The sequence below is a fragment of the Temnothorax nylanderi genome, unplaced genomic scaffold (assembly GCF_030848795.1).
Source record: "Temnothorax nylanderi isolate EJ_2023f unplaced genomic scaffold, tnyl_v1.0 TNYL_tig0023_pilon, whole genome shotgun sequence".
NCBI lineage: Eukaryota > Metazoa > Arthropoda > Insecta > Hymenoptera > Formicidae > Temnothorax > Temnothorax nylanderi.
Window position 1 is genome coordinate 1,354,553 of NW_027249085.1, and position 15,924 is coordinate 1,370,476.

At 37.4% G+C, this 15,924-nt stretch overlaps 5 protein-coding genes and 1 long non-coding RNA gene across 19 annotated transcripts; 2 read left to right on the top strand and 4 right to left on the bottom strand.

Annotated features, from left to right (window-relative positions):
• Positions 1 to 80: 80 nt before the first annotated feature.
• LOC139769585 (uncharacterized) lies at positions 81 to 754 on the top strand. Of its 2 annotated transcripts, XR_011717598.1 has the most exons (3): positions 81 to 303; positions 386 to 502; positions 576 to 754. It is a non-coding gene; the product is annotated as an uncharacterized lncRNA (long non-coding RNA). The 2 variants fall into 2 exon arrangements; XR_011717597.1 differs by having other exon boundaries at positions 81 to 502.
• Positions 755 to 995: 241 nt separating this feature from the next.
• Positions 996 to 3,888, bottom strand: LOC139769580 (uncharacterized). 5 transcript variants are annotated; one of them, XM_071700777.1, is made up of 10 exons: positions 3,706 to 3,888; positions 3,566 to 3,627; positions 3,442 to 3,456; positions 3,044 to 3,341; positions 2,808 to 2,961; positions 2,599 to 2,741; positions 2,321 to 2,523; positions 1,851 to 2,244; positions 1,575 to 1,781; positions 996 to 1,497 (listed from the first exon to the last, which is right to left on the bottom strand). In XM_071700777.1, the coding sequence occupies exons 4-10, from the start codon at positions 3,336 to 3,338 to the stop codon at positions 1,367 to 1,369; spliced, it is 1,527 nt and encodes a 508-aa protein (XP_071556878.1). In that variant the 5' UTR covers positions 3,339 to 3,341; positions 3,442 to 3,456; positions 3,566 to 3,627; positions 3,706 to 3,888; the 3' UTR covers positions 996 to 1,366. The 5 variants fall into 5 exon arrangements, with proteins under 5 accessions (XP_071556878.1, XP_071556876.1, XP_071556880.1 ...); XM_071700775.1 differs by having other exon boundaries at positions 3,442 to 3,627; XM_071700779.1 differs by lacking the exon at positions 3,706 to 3,888 and having other exon boundaries at positions 1,851 to 2,121; positions 3,442 to 3,699.
• Positions 3,889 to 4,009: 121 nt separating this feature from the next.
• LOC139769586 (uncharacterized) lies at positions 4,010 to 10,100 on the top strand. 5 transcript variants are annotated; one of them, XR_011717600.1, is made up of 5 exons: positions 4,010 to 4,194; positions 4,282 to 4,424; positions 4,507 to 4,632; positions 4,703 to 8,317; positions 8,447 to 10,100. XR_011717600.1 is itself a non-coding variant. In XM_071700784.1 (3 exons), exons 1-3 carry the CDS (start codon positions 4,272 to 4,274, stop codon positions 6,323 to 6,325), a joined length of 1,902 nt encoding a protein of 633 aa, XP_071556885.1. In that variant the 5' UTR covers positions 4,016 to 4,271; the 3' UTR covers positions 6,326 to 7,534. The 5 variants fall into 5 exon arrangements, 1 of the variants encoding a protein (XP_071556885.1); XR_011717602.1 differs by having other exon boundaries at positions 4,703 to 6,803; XR_011717599.1 differs by lacking the exon at positions 8,447 to 10,100 and having other exon boundaries at positions 4,703 to 6,803; positions 7,184 to 7,534.
• LOC139769588 (ornithine aminotransferase, mitochondrial) lies at positions 6,576 to 8,881 on the bottom strand. Its single transcript, XM_071700790.1, is given in 6 exon segments — positions 6,576 to 6,801; positions 7,048 to 7,273; positions 7,568 to 7,768; positions 7,967 to 8,271; positions 8,435 to 8,836; positions 8,839 to 8,881. Coding segments are annotated over 6 exon segments (1,344 nt in total). The 3' UTR covers positions 6,576 to 6,634.
• LOC139769589 (ornithine aminotransferase, mitochondrial-like) lies at positions 10,082 to 13,408 on the bottom strand. 4 transcript variants are annotated; one of them, XM_071700792.1, is made up of 5 exons: positions 13,269 to 13,408; positions 12,562 to 12,732; positions 12,050 to 12,354; positions 11,469 to 11,799; positions 10,082 to 11,383 (listed from the first exon to the last, which is right to left on the bottom strand). In XM_071700792.1, exons 2-5 carry the CDS (start codon positions 12,622 to 12,624, stop codon positions 10,793 to 10,795), a joined length of 1,290 nt encoding a protein of 429 aa, XP_071556893.1. In that variant the 5' UTR covers positions 12,625 to 12,732; positions 13,269 to 13,408; the 3' UTR covers positions 10,082 to 10,792. The 4 variants fall into 4 exon arrangements, with proteins under 4 accessions (XP_071556893.1, XP_071556896.1, XP_071556894.1 ...); XM_071700795.1 differs by having other exon boundaries at positions 12,562 to 12,707; positions 13,269 to 13,385; XM_071700793.1 differs by having other exon boundaries at positions 12,562 to 12,771; positions 13,269 to 13,384.
• Positions 13,363 to 15,877, bottom strand: Tbc1d7 (TBC1 domain family member 7). 2 transcript variants are annotated; one of them, XM_071700799.1, is made up of 5 exons: positions 15,445 to 15,877; positions 14,981 to 15,330; positions 14,502 to 14,786; positions 14,256 to 14,385; positions 13,363 to 14,196 (listed from the first exon to the last, which is right to left on the bottom strand). In XM_071700799.1, the coding sequence occupies exons 1-5, from the start codon at positions 15,484 to 15,486 to the stop codon at positions 14,143 to 14,145; spliced, it is 861 nt and encodes a 286-aa protein (XP_071556900.1). In that variant the 5' UTR covers positions 15,487 to 15,877; the 3' UTR covers positions 13,363 to 14,142. The 2 variants fall into 2 exon arrangements, with proteins under 2 accessions (XP_071556900.1, XP_071556899.1); XM_071700798.1 differs by having other exon boundaries at positions 13,363 to 14,177; positions 15,445 to 15,875.
• Between the last annotated feature and the right edge of the window lie 47 nt (positions 15,878 to 15,924).

The following is a 15,924-nucleotide window of genomic DNA, read 5'->3' on the forward strand; positions in this document are numbered from 1 at the left end:
TGGAGCCAGCGTATGGCGTACAGAGTTCCGATAACGTGTTGGTAAACATCGACCTCTCTTTCTCTTTTGTAAGATTTTCGAATAGATATAAGTATACGACTTTCAAAGGCATGAGTCGGTTAGATTGCGTTAACATGAAAATAAATAAGCGGGAAGCCCGGAAGGTTAGATGGAGTAGGGGAAAGCCTTCGCGCGTCCTGAAGGAAGGCACGGACGGGCGGCAGATAGAATAGAGTCACCGTCACCAAAAGAACATGGAGGAAGTTACTGAGCTGACCGCGTGTTTCCAGGAGATTGCAAAATGTAAGTCCCGTTTTTAAAAATTATTATCATTTTCACTTCATATTTGTCGCTCAAACCTGTAAAAAAGAAACTTTTTTCCTAGATTTAAACGATTTGAACCAAAAGAGATTGAATCTCCAAGAGGAAAAAGTAAACCTTGAAAAAAAAAATAAAATCTTACAATGAAACCATAGCCGACATCAAGGAGGCATTGGCTAAGGTAAAGGTTGTCTTATTTTTCTTTTATTTGTCTTATTATTATTTATCTTATTTTTCTTTTATTTGTCTTATAGATTCTAGAGGCTTCCAAGCTCCTCTTAAACCTTACAAAAGAAGAGGTGGTCACCCTAGACAATAATAACTCCAAAAGGGAGTAAAAAAAGAGTAACGTGTAAAAAATTAAATGTACAAATGAACAAAGTTATAAGTTGTAAGATATAAAAATAAAAACTATATGCTAAGCTGACAAATATGCAAATCGTCTTTTTGACTAGCGGTCACAACGCACAAATATTTAGACATCCTATGTTCAAAGAAAAATACACAAGTTTAGAGAGCATTTACGAAGTGCTCATTTTACTCATTAAAGGACAGTGTTGAAAATAGGCCGTTTTCTCTACATCTTTTTAAAACAGATTTATGACGATAGATTACTCAATTTATCTCATTTACCTTATTTAATATTAAAATAACCCGAAAAATGCAGGAAAATGCACAGGCCAACAGGATCCTTATGTATTCAAAAATCATTGGACCATGACAGATATATAATATGTATCTTTATAAATATGTTATATCGATCTATGCCTAACATTGTCCTTTAGTCGTTATTAAATGTAGAGTACCAGGCAAACAATAAGATAGAAAATGAAATAAATATCATATGCCTTAAATATATAGATCAACGTTATTAACAGTAAGTTTGAGCAATTAATTTTGTCAAAACTTAAAAAAATTTGTATTATTATCAATTTTTCTTCTAATATCAATATCATGAATTCTTGTCGAATCAGTTGCGCATCTCGTTAATTCTTCGTATTTGAGGATGTGTGTAACGAGAACGGTTTCACGATTAAAAAAGGGATTAAAAAAGATTTCTTATTCTGCCGTGCGTTGTCAGATGCCCCGTTCTTGAGGGACGCTTCCTCGGTGTTAGGTTCAATCCCTCGTAATTCGTGCCCGGGCTGCGCGACGCGTGTCCTGAAAGCACACACGCTAATTTTTATCTTCAACGTTTTCATTCAAATGCTAAGGATTTTAAGCGTATCGGAATATTGAAAAGCGCGGTAAACCTTTGGAATGCTGCAGCAATCGAGAGTACAAGGGCGAAAGCGGCTTTCCGTTGACCAAGATTTGCTCACACTTGACGGAGTGCGCGCGGGGAGACAGCCATCCGCTCATATTGTTCCAAGAACTACTAAAGTCCAACAGAGGTGCAGGTAGCTCGCGCAACGGACGATACTTATGCTTGTACCTCCTAAACAAATGTTTGTGTTTGCCTGAAAATTAACACACTCTCGTGACGCTCGGTTTTAATTTCGTAATTACGCGATTTTAACGAGCAATACCTTCCACCGGAGATGAACACAATCTCTCGTAAAAAAGTTTATCGTCCGTGCTCTGATCGAGGTTGAAACTAATCTTCGGAGATTGCAATAAAATATAGCGGTTCACAATTGGTACATTGCTCGCGTCGAAGTCGATGTAAACATTTTTAATTTCTCGAGACCCCGCACATTGCTCAGTCCTGCATATACCGCCGATTCTCGTGTTCAGTGCGCTGAATAGCGTTCGCAGAGATTTCATTTTTTTGCAAGCACTCTGAATGGACGGTAGACACTGCGATAGATCGGAGAGGTCGGCGATGCTTTCGTGATGGATTTGCGTGACTATCAAATACAGCAACGACAACAAAGTGTTGAACACGATGGAGCCATTCGCATGTAAATTGCGGATTAAATGCTTAAATTGAAAAAAAAAAAAAAGAAAATAAAAAAAATGATCGCAAGAACCGCGTACGAAATTTTTATTCAATTACCTTAGACTGCGTCTCAGATTGCGTATATAATAAACAATTATCACAGAAAATTTCGGGAAATTCATTTGCGTCGAGCGTCCTAGAATTAGAGTTTATTCTCAGTACAAGTTTGCACAAACGATCAAAGGATTTCTCTACTTCTTTGAATTCCTTGTTCTTTTTAAGTATATATTGGACTTTCTTAAAAATGCTTCTTTTCCATACTGCAACGCGAGAAGGAACATCGTGAAAGTTAGCAATGAATAAATTTATGAAAAGAATATTTATTGTGTACTAACAGTTTGTGATATTGGAATCTTCGACATTCATCAGTTGCTTTTGAATTAACGGATGAGCTGGCAGATCAGGGACCACCCTTCTTATATTCTCTTTTCTATCGAAAATCTCAGATTTATATGTATTCAATCTTTCAATCTCGTCACTAAAATATATAAATGTAATTATATGTAAATTAATATATCGCCGTTCAACGAAAATAGTGATTTACTTCAGAAAATTATTTGCAGCATCCAATATCTTCTCCGTCTCCTTACGAGTCTCCGTCACAACTTTGCATTTTTCCACAATTATATTATTGAAGTACTTTATCGCTAAATCTTGCACTGGGCTTATACATGGGGCGTTCAACAATTCTCCTTTAACTGAAGAAACCAACTTGGATAAATAACACGGATTGGCACGAAAATACAATACTTTTCTTCCTACATTTGGCACATTACGTACGTTCTCTTTTGATATAGGTCCTGAGAGCGAGTTGCGATAGCTTCCACATAATAGTTTGAAACTTGGTTCCTGCCGACTGGATCAAATGGGACATTAGTATCGTCGGGAAATTGAGATCAGGATTGTCTTGTGATAACAGGCACAGGAAGTTTTTCATTTCGACGCGATATGTTGCTTCGTCTTTCTTACACAAGATCGGCCACCTGACCATTTGCTTAAACAGTTTTGCGTCATATACAGTTGATAGATAATGCGACACATGTAGGAATCCCACCGTATTAGGCTTATCAAACATACCCTTTTACAAAAGAATGGCATTAGACATTTTTAATTCAGTTATATACATATATACACGTATACGAAATAAAGATTTGTATCTTCGAGAAATGTTTTCGTACCTTTTTAAAGTGCCGCTGAAACTCGAAGGACGGCGGTACAATTTGTGCAAGCAAAGATACATTTTTGTAAAACGATGAACTAATGACTGCAATTTGAGTTTCTTTTAATCTACTCATTACGTACACGTGAATTCTGCAATCAGTCAGCTTCGTCCGTGGTATTTAACGCCATGAGGCATGTTTAATCTATATAAATACATGATTGTTTAAAATATCTTGCTATTATAATGTTTGTACACAATAAACACGGTCGTACTGCCTTACATGAGATTCGCTCTTTGTCGCCGAACCTGCTGGCCTAGTTTACATCGATCACTTGATACGCGTATTAAATAGTAAATAACTAGTAAATTAGTTTGATTATTGGCTGATCAGTTCAAATATACTATTTGATACGCGTATCAAGAGATCGGTGTAAACTAGGCCGCTGATTGCTGAACCGCTTGTCGCGCTTTCCATATTTTCCCTCTTTCGCCCTGGCGCCATTATAAGTACGCTTATTGATGAGTTTTTGAACGCAAGAGCGACGTTTCGTGACACGGTAGTGACATCTTGCGTGAGCAGTAGACGGAACGAAATTTGACAGCCGACGAGCCGCATGGACAGACAATACAGACAGACATGGACGACGCGAAAACGTCAAAATAGCAACGCGGAGATTTCGGAGAACAATAAGAACATGACTGATGAGAAGAACGAATGAAATATACGACAGAGGTAACGCATCGAGAGAATTCGAGCGACAAACTGAAGGTATCTAATCCTTTGAAAAGAAAGAATCGAAACCGGAAAAAAGTCGGAACGTTTTCGGTTTATCAAACGACGGAGAGATGTTTATAGTCACGAAGGAGATCGACAGTGAGAACATCGGCAAATTGTGTCGTACGTGCTTGCGGGAAGACGGCGACAAGATGGTATGCTTGTTCGTGGGACCAGCCGGTTCCTCCCTCGCTGCTAAACTACGATCTCTCTCTTGTTTAGAGGTAAGCAACGCATTTTTCTTATCTCGAATTTAACGTTAATTTACAGGGAGATTAAGTTTGTGTTTCGTGTGGATACTCGTAGGTCTGGCAGGGAGACGGCTTGCCTGAAAAGATGTGCGACCGTTGTGTCACCAGGGCGGAGTCGGCCCTTTTATATCGAGAGCAGTGTCGCGCCGCCGATAGGGCTTTGAGGCAGGCGGCGTTGAAGGTAAAGGAACTTTACGTTCTCGCGCCCTAAACCCGCGTACCGCTAATGTCAGGAATATGTTCGAATACAGGTATCCAGGTTGACATCGTACACCACCGTCCCTGGCTGCAAGCTCTATCAAAATCAACAGAGCCAGGGATTCGTGCCAGTACAGAATTCTCACAAGACCCTGAAATGCGTGGAATGCGGCGCTGGGTTTATGAGTTATCAAGAGCTCTGTGCCCATAATCGATTACACTTGCCCTTCATTCAGGATAACATACCTATGCAACATATGCACATTGTGGAGTCCCAGAATCCGTATCTTAATTTTACTCACGTCAGTTCGAGCTTCGCGAACGATAGTATGCCAAATACGCAATTATCTCCCCTAGTCAGACCAAATACGATGCATCCTATGTCACTGAACGAAGAAAGTTCGAGTCGACCTGCCTGTGCCTTACATTGCTCTCTATGTAATCACACTTTTACCAATAGAAGACAGTTGATAAGTCATAATATTACGCACAGCACGGAGAGCGTCGATATGTCGTGCGACAATGAAAACATAGAGATTTGTGAAAATTCGAATCATATCCCACAAAACTTGAGCTACGAAAGATCCATTCACTCCGTTGATAATCCTATTCAGAACTTGTCTTATCAGAGATCCACCGTGGACGACACCGACGGGATACAGAACATAAACTTTCCAGAAAATATTGATCTCGACGGCGTCCAGGAAAGCAGTTCGGAACGCATGCAGAATGTAACGATACACTCCGAGAACGATGTATCGATCGCCGAAAACTTGAGATTTATGAAATCGCCCGGGAAAGACAGGCAACTCGCGATTGAATATCACGGATGTCCGAGCGACGATAATTACAAGCAACCTCTCGATATAAAAGCTACGGAAGATATCCACGCTAAGAAGCATCAGTGTGAGATATGCTCGAGACAATTTTCGCAAAAGTCAAAATTATTTGCTCATCAATTGTCTCACACTGGCCAGCAACCATTTAAATGTCTAAGCTGTGGCAAAAGTTACGCATCGAAGAGTAAACTCAGCGCGCATATGAGACTACACACCAAAACCAACGTACATCAATGTAAGGTGTGCGATAAAATATTTTCCTATCCGTCGTACTTGGAGGAGCATATAAAGGTCCACAATAAAAGTGATAATACATCGCAGAGCAAGGACTACGAATGTAGCACCTGTAACAAACGTTTCCGGCTTTTAAAGAATTTGAAAGCTCACGAAAGACTCCATACTGGAAGGGGTTTGGTGCAATGCGAAATTTGTGATAAAAAATTTAGCCATAATTATAATCTAAAAATGCACTTGCGAACGCACAAGACGTCGAGGGTGCACAAATGCGAGTATTGCGACAAACGCTTCGTGCAGAAGGGTAATCTGGTCGAGCATTTGCGAATTCACACTAAAGTGAAACCTTTCGCGTGTAAGCTGTGCGGCAAGAGATTCGCGCAATCGAGTCATCTTAAAAGTCATGAAGCCTCGCACGGCACATTGAGGCAACACCAATGCCGATTGTGCGGAAAGAGATTCAAGCTGGCCAATCATTTGAAACGGCATTTAAATTTACATACTGGTTCGAAGACTTATAAGTGTAATCAGTGTAACCAAATGTTTTCGCAGTCTTTTAGTCTGACGAGACACTTAAAGAAGCATAACGAATCACATATATAATTTATATATCATAAATTGTAATTTATGTACATATGAAACATGTGAATGGCCATTGCGAATGCATGTTTTATAATTATTAGAAGAGGATAAGATTTTCCTTCGTGCGTGATTGTAATTATTTTTTTATTCTCTTAACTATTGTCTTCATGTTTTCTTGAGAAATCCTAAGAATTTTCAAGACCTAAGGTCTGAAATCTTAAATGCGCTTTTTGGAATGACTGGAGTAATACGATAACAAAAGGTAATCCTATTTTGTCGTAAAAAATTGTTTATTATACAATCTTGGTGCAATGCGAAATTTTAAATCCTTTATTTGTAACTTTTGAGGACCGTAGTGAGAATGTTCATTCCTTCTCGTAATTGTTCTTCCGTAATCGTTAACGGGGGCGATATTCTGATGATTTGACCATGTGCGGGTCTCGACAACAATCCAGCGTCTCTCAGCTTTAAACAGATGTCCCAACCCTCGCCGAATTCTGTAAGTAAAAGCCACCTTGAATGTATCATAATAAAATTCAATATTTCTTGTTAAAAAAAGCACTATCGAAGGATGTTATTCGATATATTATCATTGGATAAAATCATAATTTGCGAGATATGATTTTAATTTTACGTGATCAACAAATATATTATCTTCACTCATATCGCGCAATGAATTTTTAATTTGACGACAATTTATCAGCGATATAACTGAATCATTGATTTGTTCATGATCGTTGAACCTTTGTTTATCACAAGACCGGTGAGAAGACCGCGCCCACGGAATTCCGTGGCGATGTCCTTCGGCAGTTTTTCGAGTTCTTCCTTCAGAATTTTTCCGAGCTTCTTCGCATTCTCTGCCAAATTCTCCTCTTCCAGAATTTTAACCGCCTCCAAAGCAACCCGGTTCCCAAGTGGACTCCCACCGAAGGTACTTCCATGTGAACCTGTTTCCAGACAGAGCATTATCTGGAAAGAAACAATCAGTCTGAATTAAAGATCCTTATCGCGCCAAATGAGTGATTAACATCGCTTTCTTTCGAGATACGTAACGGCAGATACCGCATTATCGCCTACTTGAAAGTTCAACAACAATTCAACATAAGGAACGTGCTGTCACGATAATGGTTATTAAAATATTTTACATTTTAGAAAATCGCATAAATTTAATTTATGGAGCTAGTATTAAATTAAGGAACGCCCGAAATAGAGCTAATATATTGAATATCATTTTAATGATTACGATGAAACTTTTTCGGATACCTGATCGTCCGCCAAGACACCGGAAACCGGATACATGCCACCGGAGAGGGCTTTTCCCAAAATAAGAATATCCGGCCTGCAGCCTTCGTGATCAACTGCCAAACGCATGCCAGTTCTGCAAAGACCAGTTTGCACTTCGTCGGCAATCCATAGAACATTGTATTTCGTGCATAGTTCTCTTACACGTTTCAGATAACCGTCCTGAATGAAAAAAGTAAAAAAAAATTAATTGCTATTGGCAAAAAGATAACGATCTCACTAACATTCCAATATCAACATGAAGGCAGAACACTCTACATGATTTTCGGCAGTAAAAAGCAGCGTTTTCGCAGTAAAAATAATTTCTCAGTAATACTCGCATTAATATTTATAATGCCGTGTGTTTTCGTATTAACTCACAGCCGGTATAATGACGCCAGCTTCTCCCTGAATGGGTTCCATCATGAACGCGCAGATATTGGGATTTTCCTGAAACTTTTGTTCCAGAGCTACCAGGTCGTTGTACGGCACCTTTTCGAAAAGGGGCACGTAAGGACCAAAGTCCGTGTAGCAATTTGGATCCGTCGAAGCCGATAACGCCGCTAAAGAACGGCCCCAGAAGTTTCCGTTGGCGAACACAACGGTGGCCTTGCCGCTCGGCACTTTTTTAATTCTATATCCCCAGCGTCTGGCCAATTTTATGGCCGTGTCACCACCTTCGACACCTACGATAAGGAAGGAATAAACGCTCCAACTCTTTTGTCTTCTACGGTGAAGAAGCTTTTACTTATCGCAAGCAGTATTAAAATCTTTCCGTGATAATTATTGAGATACTAAAACTAATTCTTTCAGAAAAAAAGTATCCCAATTCTTGTTCAAAGTCCGCACCTGTGTTCATAGGCAAAAACCGATCCCATCCCAGGAGTTTCGTCAGATATTCTCCCAATTCGCCGTGAGGTTCCGAGTAGAAGGCTCTTGACGTGTGCGCCAGCTTCCCGGCCTGATCTCTCATCACTTTCACCAGACGCGGGTGACAGTGGCCCTGGTTGACGGTAGAGAATCCTGCCAAGAAATCAAGATATCGTTTTCCATCGATATCCCACAGGTAGCATCCTTCCCCGCGAGAAAGAACAACTGGCAGCGGTTTAAAGTGTATACCGCCGTACTTGTTGTCGCGATCGATCACTTGCTGGGAACTCAGGAATCTTCTCTTTTCCGTTTCTCTTACGATGCTGAAGAATCTCTGTCTCATAGATTGCAAAGCCATGTTTTTCTCCTCACCCTGCAAATAGTTGGAATGTTGTAATGTTGCTGCAATATCGCCGAGTGTTGCATTTACAAACCTCCTTTTTGTTAAGTACAAGTTAAGTTTACGAGTAAGAGTGCAAGTCGTCAGAAAATAAGCATCTGATGGCGATTCTGCCAATCTTGCTTTTATATCAAGGTAAAGAAGATATGACAAAAGATACGGCGGGATATGATTGCTTATTTACTGGAATCGTGTATACATATAAGCATTGCGACAGAGGGATTTAAAATAAATGCCTTCATACAGAACCATATCTGATAAAAAGTTCAGAGTAAAGGCGCCAGTACGCCGAAGTAAACGAATCACGATAAACAATACAATCTAAGGCATTTTTACATTAAGTCCATTAAGAGGGAATCGAAAAAACAACATAAGAAAATTATGATTGTTTTGCATTTGATTTGAATTTAAACTCTTTCATTGATAATATAGTTTTTAGGTTTTTTAACTTTGTTGAGAATTTGACAGTGTTCATATAACACAAGAAAGAATTAAGTCTAACGTAAATATTAAGAAAATAATGCTGTAGAAAACTAAAGATTATTTATACATTTTAATAAGAGACTTTAGACGATAAGTCAAAGTCTATTAAAGTGTATAATCTGAATAATTTTGCGATATAATCAATTAATCGAAATAATAATCTTATATATTATTACTTGGGAATTATTTACTGATTGCAAGCCATGCCTATATGTTTTTCGATACATATTATCTCTCGCGTCGTTGCACTAGGAATACATCATTATTTGCGTAGAGAATGTTATCGTACGAAGTTATTAATAACTTGAAATGAATAACTCATTTGTTACGTTAATTACATTTTTGCTCGAGATAATAATACGACTACATACAAAGTGGATTATTCGGACTTTCTTTACGAAATAGAACATCGTAGTATCATTATAAGCGACGATAATTGTGTTCGTTTGCAACGTTCGACTGTTTTATGAAAAATATTAATAATTTGATATACGTCAATGCACTCATGACCGATTCAACCTCTTGTCTCTTGTATGTGTTACTTGATAAAATTCCGATCTGTCAAAAATGATCAACTTTTTCGATATAGCATATATGCGATATGGATTAACTTTACTGCACAAATATTGTCAAGATAAAAATAACAATGGACATTGCACATTTTTAAATAAAATTATATACAAAATGCGCATATTGGGTAGATTAAGAAAATTATGTGGGTTATAGAATATCAATAAATCACATTGTATTTTCACAACGTAATCGTAATTTGCATTTTATTCGAACAATATAAGTAATATAGTACTTAATTTTATAAAATGTGGAGTGTAGTATTTATTATTAGCATCATTAGCGCTTGATAGATCTGTCGATCGAGATATCGGTTCTATTTTTTAGTCAGCAAAATATTAGCAGTATGCTAGCAGTTTGCCAGCAGATTCGAGCAGAATAGTGTCAGCTGTAACTTCGTAATTCGTGTTTTTCCAGCAAAGCATGTCGATATAATCTGACTGCAAATTGTCAGTAGAAACCGAGCAGAACTTCTCATTTCATAATCATTTAAATGGAATATATTACTTTAATACTTGTAAAAAAATTATATATATATATATATATATATAATTAAATGACAGATTCTCTTCGGTTTCTACCATCTTATTCTGCTAACAGATTTTTCTATTTGAAAATAAATAGTCAATATCTAAAAAGACAAGTGAAAATCGATTTCAGGATGGCGAGGTAACAGTTACGTAGATTTCGAAATGAACCGTATTCGAGTCGGACTGAATCATGTTGCGATATGTTATTTCCCGTCATATTCTCCTTGTGTCTGCTTCAATATTAAATAATATCCTGCTTATATTTTGTGCCGCGTGAAGCGCTATCTATTCACTTGCATAACGGTAACACATTAAAATTAAAATTACACATAAATGATATACAACAGGTGTCCGTTAGTTATACGTGAGAATAGTCTTAGAAATGATATCCGCGCACTCGCGTATCTGTTCCTCCGTGATAATTAACGGCGGTGCCAGACGAATAATGTGTCCGTGCGTCGGTTTCGCCAGGAGCCCGCGTTCCTTCAGCTTCAAGCAGATATCCATGGCGTCGATCTTTTCATTAATGACGACAGCGTTCAAGAGGCCTTTTCCCCTCACTAAAGTGACTATCTCTTTCGGTAGCTTGCTAAGCTCGTCTCTGAGCACATGACCGAGCCTCTCCGCATTCTCGGCAAGTTTCTCCTCCTCCAGAACTCGAAGCGCTTCGAGGGCGATTCTGCATCCCAGAGGATTACCACCATAAGTTGACCCATGCTCGCCAGGCTTGATTGTGAGCATAACGGGATCGTTTGCTAATACACCGGAAACGGGATAGAATCCTCCGGACAGGGCTTTACCGAGAATCAAAATATCCGGCTTCACGTTTTCGTAATCCACCGCGAGCCGCTTCCCCGTTCTCGCCAGGCCGGTCTGCACCTCATCCGCAATCCACAAGACATTGTTCTTCGTGCAAAGCTCTCGAATTCCTTTCAGATATCCGTCCTTTTCGAGGAACAGAGACAATTTTAAGGATAAAAGATCGAAGGTGGCTTCCTTCATGCTTAAACATTTGCACGTGAAAGCTTACCTTGGGAACTACAACGCCAGCTTCACCTTGGATAGGTTCCACCATGAAAGCACAGACATTTGGATCGGCGAGAGCCCGTTCAAGTGCCGGAAGATCATCATAGGGCACAAGCTCGAAGCCCGGCATAAACGGTCCGAAACCGCTGTAGCTACTGGGATCGGTGCTTGAGGAGACAGCGCTCAAAGTTCTTCCCCAGAAGTTGCCCTCCGCAAACACTATCTTGGCCTGATACTGCGGTATACCCTTGCACGAGTATCCCCATCTGCGTGCCAATTTGCATGCCGTTTCGCCACCTTCCACGCCTGTGTTCATCGGCAGCCATTTGTCATATCTGAAAGAATAAAATTCTTTTTTGAAGGATTATTTTAATCCGGATCTTTGTTTAATTTATAATCTAATTATATAGGTACTCCAATTCGTGTATCTTCTGAAATGTTAAATATTAGATTTCCGAAATAACGTAACACCATGTATATACACTTATCTTCTACTTTCGCTGATCTCTTATTTAGATTTCGTTACGTCATCGTTTATCTTATCGATAAGCTTGGGTCTCAAAGGTAACGCTTTGAAAAGTTTACCTGAAAAGTTTCGTGATATATTCTTCGAATTCACCCAAAATATCAGAATAAAACGCTCTGGACGTCAGAGTTAAAATTTTCGCTTGATCGACCATTGCTTTATAGATTCTGGGATGGCAATGGCCTTGATTAACTGCCGAATAAGCGCTTAGAAAATCAAAGTATCGTTTCTCCTCGACGTCCCACATAAAGACACCCTGAGCTCTGCACAGAGCCACGGGGAGTGGATGATAATTGTGAGCACCATATTTAGATTCACGATCGAACACTTGTTGAGACGTAAGTGTTCTGTGACATTGAATGCGCTAAAAAAAGAAGAAATGTTTAAGTTAATCCAGATCTAAAGTGCTTTTAAATATTCTCTTTCAAATGTTTTGATAATAAAAAAGTTAATTATAAGTAAATAAATTAGGTATAGGTTATTTTAAAGACGTAACTTAATATAATAGTATTTCCAATTTATGTACATATACATACGATTATCCTAAAATTATGATAAAATGCTATATTACCTGAGACAACGTTCTTGCTGATCTTTTGATATTTAGCAATGCCATTCTCGTTATTGGCTCCATCGTGTAGATTTTTACTTAATTTGTTAATTAAGACGGCAGTAAACTAACCACGACCGAGAAACTTGATATTGGAACTCTTCGAACTGTGAACGAATTGTAAGTGGGCCACTGTAAATTGAAAATATAATTTTCGCGACAGCTGCTACTCTGCGAATTATAATGAAGTGAAAGTTTGTCAGAACGCAACTGTTCCATTAATTCTGAAACATTAATTTCGATATTTGCTCAAGATTCGCGTACAAAATTATCAGTGATTAGCGTGATTATTTCTTCTTCTGCCGACCAAACTTTAAAATTATGAATTAATTTTAACTTTTAAATTATAATTAATTCATGCATATAATATAATTATATTATACAGATACTACGTGCAATTTTACAATCAAAGTATCTTTTAGATTTTAATATCGAATTATTTGTTGATCCATAATCTCTCTAATCCGCTAAGGGCCATAATTAAATCGTATTTGTTTTTATTTTATACATTTAAATTATTAAGATAATTAATAGTGCACCAACTAAAGATTAAATATTTAAAGCTTGAAAACAAGTGTTATTTACTAAAATAATTTGTTCTCAATAAACTTTTCCCCAATTATAACATTAACGAGTTAACGAACGTATAAATTCTGCTATACTCTTACAAAGGCTGCAATTCAATCAGTCCAGCAGTCACTGATCGAATATCGACACAAGCGGACCCCAACGACTAGTCAGACTGGTAAATGATTGAGTTCCTCGTGCTTTAGGTCAAGTTTTATTTATCTCAATCGTTCGAGTCGAAGGATACCATCACTACATGCCTCTTACAACATGTACGCAACACACGTCCTATTGCTTTCCCACTGACTAAGTGTCCTTGTCGCACATATTATCGCTGATAATAACAGTAATAACCGCTCTCATATCTACGTATAGACAACATGATAGCACACGGAAGATTTCACGAATTAAAGTAAGTGGAAAAGACGGATAATTTTGTGATTTACAAACGATTCTGAATCAACAATTTTTTTTTATTTCAAAATCAAGTGACGATTATTTTTTTTTAAATAAGAAAAAATTAAATTAAATTATATTATATTAAATTGAATTAAATTAAATTAAAATATTTCTAATAATTATATCTTTCAATAGTTGGAGCTACAAATGAAATTATCGTTACTACAACCAATTACAAAATACTTACATTTTTAAAATTAGAATTAATTATTAATTTCAATTCCTTAATTTATTATAGATCCAGTGTCAGTTTCACAGAGGTTTAATGCCCACGTATTAAAGTTATTATGAGTGATGATAAAAATCAGTTTCCGTTTTCTATAGTATTTAAATGTGACAAATTCGAAAAACTAAGAGCAACCTTAATATCGGTAATACCTTCGTCGCATAATATATATATATATATATGGAATATAACACATTTTTATATTATGTGGTATAAAATATTAATTATGTTTTGTGAAATACATATCAACTTGTTGAGTTGTTCCGCTTTGTTGCATTGATTCAATTGCTTTATTTACTATCACCTCCGACGTTTCCTCCGTTATCTAAAATAAAATGTAAAATCTGAGAAAACATACCCATCGCATTATATTAGAGTATTATAATTTAACCAGGAGTCCTACATTATTTATAGTATCTAATACATGATCCGTGCTTTCACATCTTAATAATAGACGTCTCAAAGTGGTTAATGTAACAACGGCAACGAATATTAAAATTCGATATGCTCCGACAGTTATTTTATCCCATATCCTGTAACAAATAAATATTTTAGTAATTCTACAAGTATGTGCTATTACCAGTATTAAAATTCACTAATAAAGTTGCAATATAATTGCAGTTTTTATGACAACACATTACATTCATACTTAGCAATAGATCCATTACTTATTATCCCAGCAAAACACGAATAAAACCACACATCGTATGGAAGATTGTAAAGTGCATCAATTTTAACGAGATGCTTGTATAATTCTACGTCTTCTTTTTCCAATAGTGCGTATGTACAGTCTTGCAATTTTCCAACTTCTTTCTGCAGCTTTTCAACTTGCACAAAAAATCCGGATAATATCCAATAAATGTCCACTAGCTTCTCTTCTTCCGAATCAACATCAATCACATGCCACAGGGTCTCGGCCATTTTCCTCATAGCTCTGGAATAGACGAAATTCTGTTACAATATAATAATTTTGGCTATCACACAAAGTATCTATGAATTTACAAAGGCAATGCGTCCTTCAAGATTTACAGAGAAAAGCTATCGAAAAAATTCTGGATCTCAATTAAAACTTAAAAAAATTGAATTTGAGTTTAAAAGTCTGAAACAATATTGAATAATGCAATAAACCTGTATAACGGAGATTCCAATTGAGCAGTCATATCAACTTTTGCTCTTCTTTTACGTAACAGCCACATCGCTAAGAATATTAGATGAGGCTTTGTAAAGTCGTCTATGATCTTGGTGACTCTCAGTGCTCTCTGCAAATCCTGAAATTCCGCCTTACGCTGGGCCATTATAAACCCCTGACTCTCTGCGTAAACTGGTACAACGTCGAGTAAGACTTTCCAGAGGAAATTTCTATATATAGCGGGTACGGTGAATCTTAAGCAAAACTGCTTCAGCTTTGTCTTGTCAAGCGGGCGCTCCTTCAATAATATCTCCAGAGACTTCTTTTCTTCGACGCTGCGAAATCCAACCTGTCATTTAAAAGAAATGATATTCTAATCACGTGGCAATCTGACGATGAATATATAGTAGTAAATAATTGTCGCTTCGATTCGAAGAACAAATGGATCTTAGATGAATTTTACCTTTTCGTAATACTGCGAACGAAAGTTCCGCTCATCCGTCATTTTTCTGATCTCTCGAGGTAGAAATAGGTAGAAAAGAGAATTAGGCAATAATTAATATTAAAGTTAAACGAGATAAGAAAGCGTTTTTACTGCAGCTCTATATTTTCATTCTGCATTCACATATACGTAGCACTGACTCATGTGTCAAAATAATGCTTGTATAACCTATAAATTCTGCCGCATAGGTTACCGTGTGCATGTGCAAGTTTCGGTTAGTATTTATCGTTTTCACACTTTCAAAAAGTATCTGAATTTACATCGTTGCGTTCGCTCCAGATCGAGAAGATTCGCATTTTCTTCTCACACGCGATAACCTACGTAATTACTCTTATTATCATCTGTTATTGACACGCCCACATGTTACTGCATCACAGATCACAGTTTTATATATATATTTATAGTTCTATCGTTGATCTAATAAGTATCACGACTTACCTT